Source organism: Taudactylus pleione, unplaced genomic scaffold (assembly GCF_031769625.1).
Source record: "Taudactylus pleione unplaced genomic scaffold, aTauple2 ptg000155l, whole genome shotgun sequence".
NCBI classification, from domain to species: Eukaryota; Metazoa; Chordata; class Amphibia; order Anura; family Myobatrachidae; genus Taudactylus; species Taudactylus pleione.
In genome coordinates this window covers 8,486,529-8,503,975 of record NW_028284557.1, presented here as the reverse complement: position 1 = coordinate 8,503,975, position 17,447 = coordinate 8,486,529, and the positions used below count along the sequence as shown (strand labels likewise).

General features: G+C 42.0%; 1 protein-coding gene across 3 annotated transcripts in view; it reads right to left on the bottom strand.

Moving 5' to 3' along the window:
• The window catches only part of RARA (retinoic acid receptor alpha), a 133,544-nt gene that overhangs the window by 89,110 nt on the left and 26,987 nt on the right, over positions 1 to 17,447 (bottom strand). For all 3 annotated transcript variants that reach the window (XM_088474645.1, XM_088474646.1, XM_088474648.1), the window contains exon 2: positions 11,750 to 12,211. In XM_088474645.1, the coding sequence (XP_088330771.1) occupies positions 11,750 to 11,927 (178 nt within the window). In that variant the 5' untranslated portion in view covers positions 11,928 to 12,211. The remainder of the gene's footprint in view (positions 1 to 11,749; positions 12,212 to 17,447) is intronic.

Genomic DNA, 17,447 nt, shown 5'->3' with positions numbered 1-17,447 from the left:
TGCACCCAAATGTAAACGAGCCCCAAAGCAGTTAGTAAGAGCTTCTCATTGATGAAAACACACTAATACTTTTTAGAAAATACATGTAGCCAAAGGGATCATTGTGCCTTGTAACCATTGCAGGGAAATGATACTTATGATCCCATTTGAATGTATATATCTCTGGGGGGGGTTATATAACAGCTTCATGATGGGGCAAGGTGCAATCAGTGAGATTGCTAGACTCTTCAGGGAGTCAGGGAGATTGCTACTATTTCCGAGAGAATCAGGGAGAGTTGGCAAGTATGGTATAAATAAAGCTTTGCAGCATTTGTGGGTTACATGCAAAATCAGTCAGTGTTTACACTGCACGCAAAAAACTTAAAAAAAAAAAATGTATTTGCCCCCCTTTCAGTGCAACATGATTTGTTACGATCAACTCAAAATCTGCCCCTATTCTCTCTCTCTCTCTCTATATATATAGAACTTATTATTTATGGAAAAGTAAATATTGGTTAGATTTATCATATTTTCTATAAATGTTCAGTAAGACATATGGATTTTTATCATTTTGTACAGTGAACTCTGTAGAACTGCTACCCATAAATGAATTGCTATGCCTGAAACCAAGTAGTACAGTTGTATGACCAGGAAAACCTATTTTGTGTAGCAGGGGTGTAAATGTGAAATGTGCAACCTGTCTAATATATGACCTACAACCTACATATTGATTGAAGGTGATCAGGCTTATTTTCTATCTCAGTGTAATAATAAAATAACGCCTGCGCCACAGATACTAACCAAGAGCAGCAAGTCTAAATTTACTTAGTTTTGTTCTTTGAAAAATAAAAATAAATGCATTAAATATCGATGTATTTTTTAATGCGATTAACAATAAAAAAAGCTTTATGAAAATAATAAAGCATTTGTTACACCCTGAGATACTGATTATTAAAGAGGGAAGACGGAGCAAATCTTTTCTCCAGCGAGACTATTGAGGGCTGTGAGACAGGGAGATGCCCTCTCTTCTTCAAGAACACTCATACCATCCCCCCGATAGATCGATTGTTTCTCTCCCATTTATTCTTAATGAAACTCCAAGTGATTGATATGTTTGACACTGTCTTTATGTATTGTGATGTATGTAATGGTTATACGACATTGTACTTTGCCTTGCAGCATGTTGTCTATTGTTATTGATTCTCTTTTATTGCCCACCTCTGCTCCCCCTCTCTCTGCCTCCCCTAATTTCCTTTATTTTCTATGTACCCCATTATTTAAAAAAACTGTTTCAGTAAAGATTAATGTTGAAAACCATACCACTAATGAACTAAGTGTACTCAAGTGTAATCTTTAAAATGGACACATTGTTTTGTTTGATTTATAAAATATATATTTGCAAATATAAACCTTATTCTTACAAAATATATCTGGGAAGTAGTTGATTTGTTGACCATTACAATGTGGACAGCGTGATACAGACGTAGTAGTAATGCCAATTAATTAAAGCATTTTAACCGTGTCAGCATTATAGCTTTATACAGGCTACTGTCAAAATGCTTTAATTATTGTTACTACTGCGTTGGCATTATGTTGTCCACATTGCAACTGTCCACAAAACATTATAAACCCATACATCTAGCACCTAATACAATGGGCTCGATTCAATTGCCCGCGATGTAAATAGCGCCGGGAGATATACATATACACACACACACACACTATGTAGACAAAAATGATTGTACACACAAATGCATACCATGCATATGAGTTCCAAATGGCCACTAATATGGCGGTTTCATTCAAATGTGGTGTAAAACCATGTTGATCTCTAATGCAGTGTGAACTGTGTGATCATTACAACAAAAATAACAGGGCTGGAAGCTCTGTGATTTGGTTGTACAGAAAAATGTCTTCACAACGAAACCATGCGTGGCTGTATATTTGCTGTGCAGTGATTGCAGAGGCTGGAAAAAGAAAAAAAAAGTCTTCCCTCCCTCCTACATAGCTTAACAGAATTAGTTCTGTCTGATTGTATGGAGCAAGAATGAAATCATGAAGTTTACCTACTAAGCATTGGGTTCTAAATCCCGGCTCTTCCGAAAGTGTTTATTCCTGACATTTAAAAGGGCAATGCTTTTCCTTGCCGCGTTTTGTGAATAAAATCATTGTGTTTTTAAATTTCGGGCATAAACACATTCGGAAGTGCCGGGTTTTAGTACCAGACGCTTAGTAAATAAAACTCTGTGACTTGTAAAAAAGTAAATAAATATTTAAACGGAGTCTATTTATCAAACAGACATATTTAAGAAGGTTACCGCAGAGAAACCAAACCACAGACTTCTATGGGGACTACATTGCAGGATAGCAGTGTTTGACAAAAATATAAACAATTACATAATCTCAAACTGGGGTTATGTTCATGGCGCAGCCACCGGGGAGGAGATAAAGCAGAGAAGACTCACATCATCTGCTGGTCAAGTTCCTACCAATCACAACAGTTCAAGTGCACATGCGCGGCCTTACCGGCCTGCACAATAAAGAAAAGCCAACATGAATGCCGTACAGCCTTTCGTCGGAGCCTAACAATACCGCCTTTGCAAAGACCTCCCTCCCTGATTTCGCAATAAATTGCATGGAATATCTATGATGATAAATTCTGGCGGAACAACATTCTGTAACAAGTACAGAATGGTACAATATCATATACTGTATATAGAACTGAATTGACGGGACACATCTACCGTAGGTAGGCATTTCTAGATTGACCTTTTTTACAAAATGGTCTGCTCCTGCACTGGTCACTCAACTTACCGTTCCAGTTACCAGTGCTGAAGTAAAAGAAAAAAACAAAATAAATAATTCAGCACATATAAGCACAATCTTAAAGTGGTAAATACGGGAGGGATCACGTTTGAATGTTTAGTGTATGCACCAAATTTCACAGATCAGTGGTTGAGTCAAGTGGCCAAATAGTGCATCCTCAAAAGCTGGTGATTCCATTTGGCATATATTTGCAGAATTGAAAACTTCTACTTGACATACATAATACATTTTTTGTGTGAGCAAACAGGATTACATTACTAAAGCTAGCTACACACTAGAGATCGATCGAACTGACAAATGGCACAAATTTTCTGCCAGTGGAAAGTCACGATATCGGTGGTATACACACTATACTATTTTTGTTTAAAACCTGATGATTTTAAGTGCATGGATCGATAATTTGCACATGTCCACCCACAAGGATGATGGAGGAAATAAGGTCAGATTATCATGAATGCCAACACACTACACGATATCGGGACCTTTAGGTCAACATTATTTTGGCAAGTTTGGACACTAGGATAGTCGACACAGTGCATTTTTGGGCCATTTTATCAGAATTTGGCCAAAACCATCATACCTACACACAACAAAAAATTGTCCTGATATACTGATTATCAGCTGATCAACCCGATAATTGTATAGTGTGTACATAGCTTAACTCTGTAACTCCCTTCTAGAGATACAGTACATAGAAAACATGGCTTGAATAGCATACTTTAGGAGAATGTCTGAACCCAAGTACAGAAATTAGAATGAAATCCAGTCATTCTGGGTTATTGTGTTTTATGATCGCGGAAGATATCATATTTATGAAACATTTGATCTGATAGTTCGTTAGCATTTGCATTTGTGGGTTTATAGTATTAATATCCACACCTACAAATATATCTACCCTGTTGACAGACCCCAAGGATAAGAAGTGCAGTATAGGTGAGAAACAGCAAACAAATAAGACAACTTATTAAGAAAAGACTGCGAATGTAAATACAACTTTCAAATACCACTAATAACTCAGGACATATTTATGGGATGCAGTTTATAGACCAGCGGACTAAATGCCGCCGGTCTATGGCCCTCATTCAGAGCCGTTCGCTATTTGTGGTCGCTCGTTTAAAAACAAGGGGTGGCTATTCAAATGATCCGTACGCACATTGCAGTCTGTTCACACCTCTAAGTCTGAACGAGCGAGCAAAACATACGCTCGTTTATTTGTTAAAAACGCCCCCTGGCCGCTCGCATCCTACGTCATGTCCGCTATTTATTAGATTAATCGAGTACATCGACCAGCGTATGAACTGCTCGCTATTCTTGTGGTTGGTGTTTGCTACCACAAATTTGCGAGCAGTTCTGGCTATAAAATAACCCAGTGACGTGGTCACTGACGCTGCTGTTTTAAATATGCACACCCATAAAACGCCCGTTTTGACCTTTAAGCACGCCTGCGTTCGGATCTCCACTCCCCATTTTCAAGCACCTTCCCCTGTTACCACCCACATACGCCTCATTCTGTCACTCAAAATAGCAGGCACTCGCTATATTGCGTACCAACGATTTTCGGCCGCACTGACTGGTTCGCGCATGCGTACTAAAAACCGTACGCATGCGCAGATGTGCAAACATCGCTCGGAACGAGCGTACTGCCGCTAACGAGCGGCTCTGAATGAGGGCCTATATCCTGACAGGAGAAGCCCAACGGGGGACTTAAGATAGGCGTCAAAATACCGACGCCTGTCTTAATCTCGACGCCGGAACGCCGAAGAATCCCAGCTCGTGCAAGGTAAGTCTGGGGCGTCCATAGCATTAGCCGCGCGAGGGGGGGGAGGGTTAGGTTTAGGGAGTGTAGCGGGGTTAGGTTTTGGGGGAGAGATTAGGGTTAGAAACCCCTAGGGGGGAGGGTTAGAGTTAGGCATCGCCGGGGGTAGGTTATGGTTAGGCACCCCCCCCCCCCCGGGAGGGTTAGGTTTATGGTGCGGGAAGGAGGGTTAGGTTTAGGCAGCCAGGGGGGGGGGGGGGGGGGGACGACTTCGGATCAGGCACCACCCCGGGAGTTTTATGGTTAGGTACCATCCCAGAGTTTTAGGGTTAGGCACCCCTAAGGGAGGGTTAGGGTACTCACCAGCCGGCGTCAGGATCTCCTCCTGTCGGGCTTCTTGTGTCGGGATATGAACCGGAGACTAAACAGCCGCCGGTATTTCATACCGATCCCCATATTTATAATGACAGAAATACAAATGCATAACTGTGATCTTTGATGAAACATGATAAAATAAAAAAAATGGAAAAAAGACATTATTTAAAATTTAAGGCATGAATGGATTCAAAGTTTCAACACAGATTGGGTAAAAGCTTGTCACAGTTATTAGCAATGAATGTTTTAGCTGACATAGTGATTTCCCACGAAAAGTAATTGATGCCATATATTAAAAGGTTTACCGATTAAGGGCCTGATCCACACTTGGGAATGGAGAGATATCTCTCTCTCAACTGATCATCTTGGTGAAACCATGCTGCACTGCAGGTGGGGCAGATTTAAAATGTGCAGAGAGTTTTAGATTTGGGAGGAGTGTTTCCAAACTGGCATCTAAATTGTAGAGTAATAATAAAGCTGTGCAGTATTTGTAGGCTACATGCAAAAGCAGCCAGTATTTACGCCACCTGCAAAAAAAATTATGTATTTACACCCATTGCATTGCAATATGGTTTGTTCAGGTTCACAGTTAAGTGCAATGTCTCTCTCTATTCCCAAGTCTGAATCAGGCCCTAAGTTCAATGTCTTGAGCTGTGGAATGAAGTTTCACATAAATAAGACAGCATCAAGTCGACGACTAAATTACTTTCAAAGAAAATACATTTCTGTTGATTAAAAAAAGGGTAAACAGTAGAGTTCACCATCAATCACAACATGTAGAAAAAGTAGGTTAAACCCCACTAACATTCTCTATCTTTCTTCTTCCATTGTTGGGGTGTGGGCTTGCTCTTACTATCATCCATCTACCTGTGAAACACAACTCTTTCCAGGACTCCTATTTCAGACTGTGGTCACTTTTCCTCCTGCAGATTGTATCAGTACAGATATTATCAGTACCTGGAACCGAATTTAAAACGGATAGAAAATATCTCCTTGCAGCACTTACTAACCTTCCATTTTCATCACACGTTTCAGCATATACACAATCGGCTGCATCACATTTTTAAACAAACTGATCCATATCCCCGTGTTATCTACTGCCATCATCTCATTCTCCCTCCATTATAGTGGTTTATCGGTAGGGCACCGGAATATGAAGCACCATACGCAGGCCCCTTTCACACAATACTTGAGCAGTCGTTTCATCTTTTCTTTTTTTGTTTTTCTTTTGTATAAATTAATTTCAAGTGTACTAAGTGACATTTATACTGTGCACAGGAAAAGCTTTTATGATGCTAATTAAGACTAATAATTATGTAAATGGTAGTATATGCTTTGCCATGGTGAGGAGTGTATGCATGTACAGCACCCACATTTGTCTTGTGTGATGCAGGAAGGTGGCTGGCTGTTGGCATATTAATGCAAACTAATTATGGTTAGTATTAGTGCCTGACAGCACCTGGGCCTTATCTGTGTGGCATTTGTTTGTTTCATTTAAACATTTTTTTTATGTTTTATAGAATTTGGGCTAGAAGCCGAAAGGTGCAGGGACTGATGCAAATATGCCTGTAATCATCGTGGCCGCATAGGAGGGAGATGGGGACCTGGCCACAGATACAGTAAGCGATTATCTATAATACAAATAAGAAAGACTTATAGAAGACAATTCACTGCAGCACAATAAACATGGTGACTTTCCACACTCCTATTTCACGGACTGCTAGTGCATGCTAGATCATATATATATAGATCCAGAACGGAAAGAAGTAACAATCTTTAATAGATTAAACATTTTTAAAGCTATCCATCAGTCACCAGTTTTTTTTTCTTTTTTTATACAACGTAATTTTCACTATTGTTGTTGTAATCTATAGGAAAACACTGAATAAAAGGTGATGTACAAGCACCAGCCACTGAATAAATGTGGCTGAATTAACTAGCCAATTGTAAGCGACCACTGTAGAAAGCCAGATTGGACCAGTCATCGGTGGGTGCTCATAGAGAGTGGTTGCTTTGGCTATTGTTTTCATGTTCTCACTTAGGACTAAGACTAAGTGGTCTATTCATCATCACTTAATTTCTACAAAAGCAGGTGAAAATAAACATTTTCACCTGTAATTGTAGAAATTATCAGGCCATTCATCATGAAGGTAAAGCAGGAGATATCACAGATATCTCCTACTTACCTTCCTCTGGCGGAATGGCCCGCTGTTCCCATACAGTAGTATGAGGAAAGAATTCTTCAAGCTCCGAAAATACGATATTTTCGGAGTTTGATTGCAGGAGCATTCGCCATCTTCAGATGGCGAGTGCTCCCGCTACCCGCTCCTTCCCTATGGGAAGAAGTCCCAGGTTGCGAAGATGGATCCGTTGTGGATCCCTCCGCCCCTGTCTGGCTCCTTCTGTCACACGTCTGGGTTCTTGTGTACATGAGAAGGCGCCCAGATAGCAAAGTCAGACCTCCATGCAATATGCTTGGTAAAAGCTAGTAAAAACATAAAAAACATATGTGAATGAATGGTCCCATGGCCAAAAATATTTGCACTTGCAGTTAGTAGCGTTAACGTCGTGTGACACAGTCTTTTGCCAATTTGTTTAAAACCAGGGGGTAAACAGCGTAAGGACCCTGAAATATACCACGTTGCATATCACTGGCATATAACTGAGTACACTGTCAAAGAAATTTATATTTGTGCCAAGCATTGTCATACTCATTTCTCCCTCTCAACAAACCAATCATAAAGTTATGATTTTGTAGGACACCAGGCACAATGTATTAGTAAGTCCCACTGAAATATAAAAGGGTGCATGGAATAGTGTGTTTAATGGTTTGTGTATGGGATGCCAGCAGGCAGAATCCCGACGCCGGCATCCCGACAGTGTTAGGATACAGACACCTGTCGGAAAGTATCCTAACCCTATCCCTAAACTTAACCCGCTCCGCAGCCTAGACCTAACCTCGCCAACCTAAACATAACCTTCCTCCTCCAGCAGCCTAAACCTAACCCTCCCATCCCCAAGTGCCTAAGCCTAACCCTCCCCCTAACCCCAATACTTACCTCCAGGATGCCGACGGTCGGGATACTGGCGCCGGCATTCTGACTGGTGTCGGGATTCCGGCGCCGGCATTGTGAGCACCGGTACCCGGTATTTAAACGACATCCCTGTTTAGTCTGTATAACACCAGTCTGGTGAGGAATAGGTTACATGTTAACACTTGATATAGCAACAGCACAGAATATCATATGGAAACATGGTTTTTCATCACATGACAAACCTCATACCTAAAACATCAAAATGTCTCTTATGAGCTGTCCTCTGAAGTGGCGTTCTAAAAATAAACTAGGGAGGTTCTGCTTGCATCTGTAAAATGACAAGAGCCAAGGAGTACCCAACCCATACTTGCCAACTCTCCCTCATTGTCAGGGAGACTCCCTAAAATAGTAGCAATCTCCCCGTTTCCCTGAAAAGTCTAATAATCTCCCTGATTGCACCTTACCCCCATTATTTAGATGTTATATTAAAAAAACAGAGATATTTACATTCAAATGGGAAAATTAGTGCCATTTCCCTGCATTTGGTTATAAGGCACAATGATCCCTATGGCTACATGTGTTTTCTGAAAAGTATCAGAGTGTTTTCATTAGCAAATAGATCTTACTAACCACTTTTGGGCTCATTTACACGTAAGTTAGTTTCATGACACGCCCCTCAGATGTAGCAGTACACGCCCACTTTACCATCACGCTCATAGGTGTTGCTTTCACCAACTCCCTGAAATGCATTTTCAAAAGTAGGCAAGTATGACCCAACCTAGTGTATTGGTATACTACAAGGAGGAGGAGAGAGTTATGCATCTTGTCTTGTATATTAGGAGAATGCGAGAGGCACATCTCTTAACTTATATATTAGGAAGAGATAAGAGATAGCTATCCTTTCCTTTATGTTAAGAGGAGTCAGAGGTGCGTGCCTTGTGTCATGTATATTAGTAGGACAGGTATATGTCTGCACATCTACATATTAGGCAGGGATCAGATATTAGTGTCCTGATGTCTGATCATAGAGCACGCTTACTGATAGCCTAAAATATTCATGTGTTGTCATCTGATCCCAAATGAATGACTGCTGCATCAGCTACAGACACCTTTATAGGCCTGAACAGGTCCTGATGGAGATGGGATTGAAGTACTAGAACTCTGTGTTATACATAGTGAAAAAAAGAAAATAAGCTCTTACAGAAGGGAGTAATTGGAAGAGATAGTAACAACAGTCTAATGATCTATAATAAAGGGGTTTACCTAGAAAGGAGTCCCCTGCCACCTAGACTGGCCCCTCTCCCCAGCAGACGTTGATTATTCTGCTGCTGATGCACAAGCTGTCAGTAGCAAATGTAATCAGTAGTAGGACTGAGGATTTATTATTCACCACTGACCTGCCGCCTCAGGATGGGAAAATAACAGCTACTACTCTTCTGTGCTGTGCCAATCGCCTGACTGTAGGTGCACAAATAGAAATCCAATGACAAAGAGTCTGGTCACACAGACGGTAATGGACCCCTAAAATGAGGACTTAGTGACCCAGCTACATTGCACAAACTCAGAAAATGATAAATTCTTAGGGTAGATTATTTTAAATAGTATATATATTATAAAAACACTGAATGCAATAGTACAGTCAGTTTTGCCAATATATATGCGATGACCCAGTGACTATTCACATAAGGGTCAATGTGAGTTACAGCATCTTCATCTGCTCAGCAGCGGTGTGTGAGCTGTGGAAACACCCTGAAGCGGAACAACCAACACACAAGTAGCCCCAGAAAAATGATTTAATATTGCAACTAAGTTGATCAACAAATAAAATGGCAAAAAATGCAAAGCCCCGTGGAAGCACACAAGGAGGAGGGTATAAAGATGAATGAGGATCTGCTGCAACTCTTTGGAATGATTAGGCGAGACACGCATTTTAATGAAACCCACAAAATGTGCAATTGGTGATGTCACAAGGCTGTTGGAGCAGAAGAAAGGATTACCAACTAAGCACTGCATGTACTGTCCTGGGCTCAGGCCCCCTGAGTAGAACAGGTAAATCAATCACATAAGGAGTCATTCAAATCCACCTCTTGTAACAACAGAGCCATCTGTGCCCTGTGACAGCACCCTGAGATCCAACTCCATTCATTTGCTTGAAAACAACTGCAGTACTGTATGTGCAAATACTACCTAACACAGTAATTGAAGTAAAAAGATAAACGCTCTAACCATTCAAAAAAGGCAAACATTTTAATTGAAAACAAAATCACAAGATTGTTAATGTTGTAAGCTTGCGAGCAGGGTCTTCCTACCTATATGTCTATTATTACCCAGTTTTGTTCTATTAACGTTTGAAATTGTAAAGCGCAACGGAATATGCTGCGCTACATAAGAAACTGTTAATAAATAATAATGTTCTTCTCTGAATATTACACTTAATCAAGATAATAAAGCAGAAATATATGACATGTCTACAATTTCCTTTTATTAGAGAGGTTACAGAGGTCGCACGTCAGTTTGGATCTTTCACCACATAAACACGTGGTAAAAATCTGGGTAGAAACAATAAGACTGTACGTACACACAAAACAATTTGTAAAATCAAGTACAACTGTGTATAAGCACACAAAATGACTGATCGCTATATATAAAATGTTAGCTAAAATTAAACCATTAGTTTCTGCAATCAAAACTCTGAAATAAACTTACAAGATTTTTTTTCACTACAGCTATTTTCTTGCCTTTTTCAGAGCTGTGCATTCATTTTCCATTGTTAAATAGACATTTTCTAAATGGTTACCAATTTTAGATATCACTTTAAAAGTGCATTTGTTGTCTATAGCGTGGAGACATTCATTTTGTAAGTGGAACCAAAAGTCTTCAATATGCAGCCCCCAAATTTATCAGGAACAAATAATTCTATAAAGTGTAAGAGCGCAACCAGAGCCCTCCTACCTCTGTTAACTCCCGTTCTCATTTTTTTCTTTTTGTATTGCTGCCTTTGGTCCCAATTGTACATTTTTGCAGAGTATGCTGTGCTATATAAATAATTTGAAATAAGTGTGAATTGTCTTTATTCAACTTCCTATGGTGCAAACACACGGTCAGACTTGCTAGATCAACAATGAACGATTTGAACAATTTGACCAAGGATCTCATAAACGATGAACGATTTCTGACAGTATTAAAATGAATGAAATCATCCAAATCTGTCTGCAAACACAGTCGATGTCAGATATCGTTATCTGACATGCGGGAACGCGCATCGTTGGTCGATGCATGCCCTACATGTCAAAGATATGAACGAATGAACGATTTTTAAAATCGTTATCGTTCATATCTGATAAGAAATCTGACCGTGTGTATGCACCATAAGTTGATCATCTGTGTGTATTCTCTTATGTGGTCTGTGTACCTTCTCATTTAAGCGCTCTCCCTTATTTCACCCTTTACCATCATTCATGTCCCTCCATCATACTGTATTAAGTATCTGATAGATTTCAATTAACAAAAACATAACAACAAATTATACATCTAGCTATAGATATATAAGAATCTGGTGGGTAAAAAAATTGTTGAGTAAGGTAAATTAATCAAACAACTATGCTTACACCAAATAATATGTATTGTTAGAAATTCAGTTATGTAAGCTTAGAATCGGCCAGTGGAAATTCAAAGACTAGCCAAGAATAAATGTTCAAGCAAAGTTTGCCCATACTACTGCATTCACTGTATTAATATAGTAACATATAATATTATTTAAAAAGGTAGTAATACTCACTTGCTGGCGAGGGTGTACTATATCCACTGAGGGGAAGCTGGTGCTGTACTCCTGGCAGAGCCCCTGGAGGGGATACACCACCAAGCATGTGAGGAAAGAAGAAGGCATAGTGGGGAACAGGGTATCCATTCATGTGACCTGGCCCAGACTGTGGGCAGGAAGAGTCGTTACTAGTCATTGCCAGGTGCCCAGCCAACTGGACTGGCTCAAGCTCTTCGAATTTCCATCTGTGTGAGTCCCAGTGAGGGGGTACACCCCCCAAAAGCAAGTGAACAGTTGCAGTGGTTCCAAGGCTCAATGATCAGATCCAGCAGGAGATAAAGGTACTTCAAGACTTAGAAAAACCTTGCCTCAGATCCTGGTATAAATGAGCAGGGTGTCTGTAGAAATCCAGTGCGGTGTGGATCAGGAACAGGGTTACATCAGGCTACTCGTTGTGATAGGAACATTAAAAGGAAATCACTGAAAGACAAAAATCAGGAAACTGTTGGAACATAGCGCCATCCTGGAATTTGGAATTGTGTTGAAAGAAGGTGGCTAGTGTTAAATAGGATAGGCACAATGATAGGAGTAATAGATAATTATTTATTTCATACAATAAAGATTTCTCAATACGTGGAACACTTTTACAAGTGACTATAACTTATGTCTATATGTGTTTTGTTTTGTTTTACCAGTTGTTTATCTTACTGTCCATGTTGCATCCTTTCCCACATTGAAAAATGTTTTCTGCCAAATCATCTCTGGTCAGCTCTTTACTATCCATAAATAGGCACATTATTCATTCACCTTCCCTATTCCAGCAGCTTTATATTAGTGTCTCCGAATACTATCCTAAACAAACTATCTTTCACAAAACTGCCTTCATTTTCCTTTTTCCTCCAATTCAACCTCCCCAGGCCCCCAGACTCTGACCCAAACCCTCCACATTTTAGTTATATTTCTAATATCCTTTCCAACAAATCCACAACAATCTTCTTTCCTCATAACCTACCTAACAACCCATAAAGCCAATCAGTAATGTGCCATGTCCCTACATTTTTGTTCTTATTTGCACTTGGCAATCTACTTCGGTCACTTCCTTGCTACTACCTTTGCCAGCATCATAACTTCATCATTACCTTCCTTGTTTACCTCTCATGTCACCATGTTTTGACCTCACCTATTGCCTTCCTCAATATTCCCAATTCTCATTTCTTTACTTCTACTTTCTTAGGTCTACTCTTTTAGCCAGCCCTGTAAGTAGACTCATGCACAGAAGCCTGTAGTGTGGGATGCAGTGGATTCATCATGCTGATTACATGCTGGCCTGGAAAGGGGATTTGGGAGGATTTTTTTTATTCTGGGATTCAAGGGTCGTAAATCTCAAAGCGGCATGAGAAAAGACCCATCCTTACAGTTCAATTACACCAGGCTAATGAGCCACCCAAGAAAAATGGGGCTATCGGAGATCTGTACAGGAGTCAGAACAAGATAGAAACAAGGAGGGGGAGAGATACTGCATAGCCAAGACAAATCAAGAGATTGTCAGGAGAAACATGTAGTAAGAAAGGAAGTTAAAAAAAATAAAGATAGGGTTAAAAGAAAAAAAAAAAAAACCTGTCTGTAATGCAGACAAAATAACCAAAGCGGCAGATAACCACACAAAGAATAGCAGGCAGGCTGTTACACATACTCATACATAGCAAGAGAGCTAGAGTCTAGTGCTGGGTACACACTGGGCAACATATCGGCAGCTCAATTGAACGGCCAATATATCGTTTGCACATCGGCCAGTGTGTACAGATGATATGTCTGTGAATGACATTGTTCACAGACATACCACGTCGGCTGTGCTGCACAGCGATGCCAGATATAATTGCAGATATATCTGCTCATCATGCTGTGTAGGGGGCGGTCTGCCAACCAACCGTACACTAGTTTCAGAGGCCGTGGGGCCCCCGGCCAGAGGCAGTGGATCTGCAAATATATCTTTCCAGTGTGTACCCACCTTAAGTCTAGACAGTACGGCAGAGAGAGCATATAGAAGGCTACAGATACACAGAGCTGAGAGAGTACATAGGTAACACACACAAATTCAATCCATTGCCTGGAAGATATGCACATGCACACAAACACAGACTTGATAGCCATTTTGGAGAATTACACATAGACAGCCAGGCAGAGATACACAAGCAACAGCCAGAGAGATATACACCGATCAGCCATAACATTAAAACCATCTGACTAATATTGTGTAGGTCCCTCTCGTGCTCCACACAACACAGCACTGACCCATTGAGGCATGGACTCCACAAGTCCGCTGAAGGTGTCCTGTGGTATATGGCACCAACATGTTAGCAGCAGATCCATTAAGTCCTGTAAGATGCGAGGTGGGGCCTCCATGGCTCAGATTTGTATTTCCAGCACATCCACAGATGTTCGATCAGATTGAGATTTTGGGAATTTGGAGGCCAAGTCAACACCTTGAACTCTTTGTCATGTTCCTTAAACCATTCCTGAAAAAATGTTTGCATGATGGCAGGGCGCATTATGCTGCTGAAAGATGCGATTGCCATCAGGGAATACCGTTGCCATGAAGGGGTGTGCTTGGTCTGGAACAATGTTTAGGTAGGTGGTACATGTCAAAATAACATCCAAATGAATGGCAGGACCCAAGGGATCCAAGCTGAACATTGCCCAGAGCATCAAACTGCCCCCGCTGGCTTGCCTTCTTCCCATAGTGCATCCTGGTGCCATCTCCTCCCCAGCTAAAATGACACACACCCGGTCATCCACATGATGCAAAAGAAAACATGATTCACCAGACAGGCCACTTTCTTCCATTGCTCAATGGTCCAGTTCTGACGCTCACATGCCCATTGCAGGTGCTTTTGGTGGTGGACAGGAGACAGAATGGGCACTGCGACCGGTCTGCGGCTTCGCAGCCCCATATGCACCAAGCTGCAATGCACTGACTTTTCTGACCCCTTTCTATCATAGCCAGCATTAACTTTTTCAGCAATTTCTGCTACAGTAGCTCTTCTGTGGGATGGAACCAAAAGGGCTAGCCTTCACTCCCCATGCACATCAATGAGCCTAGGCGATGATGACCGTATCACCAGTTCAGTGTTTTTCCTTCCTTGGAACACTTTTGGCAGGTACTAACCACTGCATACCAGGAACACTCCACAAAACCTGTTGTTTTGGAAATGCTCTGACCCAGTAGTCTAGCCATCACAATTTGGCCCTTGTCAAAATTGGTCAAATCCTTATGCTTGCCCATTTTCCCTACTACAAAACACATCAACGTCAAGAACTGACAGTTCAATTGCTGCCTAATATAACCCACCCCTTGACAGGATCCATTGTAATGAGATAATCAATGTTATTAATTTCACCTGACTATGGGTTTAATGTGGCTGATGGGTGTAAGTTCATCCCAGACGCCCCCCCCTCTCCCTGTCACAGCTGCTGACACAGTAATGTGCAATTCGCATGCATACAGGCTATAGATAGACGAAGGTGGCAGCTGATGGTCTGACATGGAGCTCTCCACTAGTGTATGGTGGCTTCCCAGGTGCCGGTAAGAGGTGCCATGTATTGGGCTGCCGTGACGGTACACCCTAAGTGGGGTTAATATGTTGTGGACAATGGAGGAGGTGCCCCTTCAGAGCTGGCGCCTCAATTGTCTCCCATAGTTCTGCTCCTGCTCGATTAACAGAGAGATTATTACACATACACACTCGATAGACAGGCAAAGATATACACACACACACACACACACACACACAATAGCCAGGCAGAGAGATTTATACACAAACTTGAGAGCCAAGTCAGTGACTTGCGCAGAGTGATTGGCACCCTGAGGCAAAAGGGCTTCCACAGCATTTGTAGCACCATGCAATGCCCTTTGGTCAACATCTAATTGGTCAAGGGTTTATCCCAAAGCAAGATAATGACCATAACATATCTCCAGTCTTCGGCAGAATTAACTCTAAAGAAAAAAATAAAATAAAGTAGGCCTCAAATCATGGAAGGCCAGCAGGATATAGTCAGCATGTCGACATTCACAATGTCAACACTAATGTTGACAGTGTGAATGTTGACATTCATGATGTTCATTCACAATGTCGACACTTAGGGCCTGATTCAGAGCCGGACGCTCTGACAGAGCGCTCGCTCTGAATCAGGGTCGGCCTTCTGTTTTTTTAGAGCGGACTCCTGGCCGCTCGTATAACTGTGGGTGACCACCCACAGCTATAGCGAGCGGCAAGGAAGATGGTCGCGATGGTCAAGACCATCGCGACCATCGAGCTTACGACGAGACCCTTGTGATAGGGTCTCGTTGCAGCAAGCCCTAGAGTGCTTTCAGCTCTACCAGAGCCGAAAGCACTCCCACTGACATCACTTGTGATATCAGTGGGGCCGGCCCCAGACGGTAGGCATTCCCATGGGAATGCCTCAGTCCGGGCAGGCACGCCCCCGGCCCGCCCACCAAAGGAGGCGTACTGTCACTCAACATCGACATCTTTGGTACGAGACCTGGAGCGACGGTTTGCCCGTCGCTATCCGGGTCTTGCGCATGCGCGCGACAGAGCCGGCTCCGTCGTGCGCATGCGCACTGGGCCACCCTCGACCCGCTTGCGAGCGCATAGTGCTCGCGAGTGGGTCTGAATCAGGCCCTTAGTCAGCATTATCAATGTCAACATTATGAATGGCGACACATGAAATTAGGCTTATATAGGAGTGCTGACATTCTTAATGTCGACATAACGAAGAGGTTAACATGTCAGTGTCAACATCGTAAACGTCAACATACTGAATGTTGACATTCGGTATGTGTTGATATTATGGAGTAGACATAATAAATGTCAACATGTCATACCACATCCACTGCCAGCACAGTCTCCAGCTACCTAACAAATGCAACATTGTGGAACTTCTGCAACAGTGTAGGGAAGAATCTACTGAAAAAAAAAATATTTGATTTCCACTATGTCATACTGCATTTATGTAAATTTGAATACGGTGTACAATATGTCATACTTACCGACATTCTGGCAGCCCCCCAGCAGGGAGGGTGTGGGCGGATTAAGTGGGCGGAGCGGAGGCGTGCCAGCGCGATCGCGTCATCGCCTTCCTGCTTTATAATGCCGATATTACCGGCATTATAGAGCAGGGGACAGGGCTACGTTGATGCGATTCAGCACGAATTGCATCATCGTCCCCTCTCCTGACCCGCCCACTTTCACATGCGGGCATAGGGGGTTGTGGGGGGCCAGGGGACAATCCGGGGGACTTGCCTACTCTTGCGGGGTGCTGGGAGCGGCACCCGATTTTCGGGAGGCTCCCGACAGTCCTGGGAGAGTAGGCAAGTATGCAATATGTACATCCCAAACCATCAGTCAGTAACCACACAAGACACGTAACTGATAAAATCGCATTACCAGACTGATTATAAGCAGAATATGGAGTGTTTCTCCCACTCTGTTCTAGACTTTCCAGACTGATACACTCCATATTTTCTGTGCAGTGTATGTTCTCATCAAACCTCTGTACAGCGCATCTTCTGGTCTGCACCGAGAATCACAAACATGTATGGGCCTGATTCAGTACGGAGCGCAATAGCGATTACGCACGCAGTCTCACTGTGAAGATATGCTAATGTCTGCGATAGCTATGCCATACGCAGCCTAACATAACAACGCCCACCTTA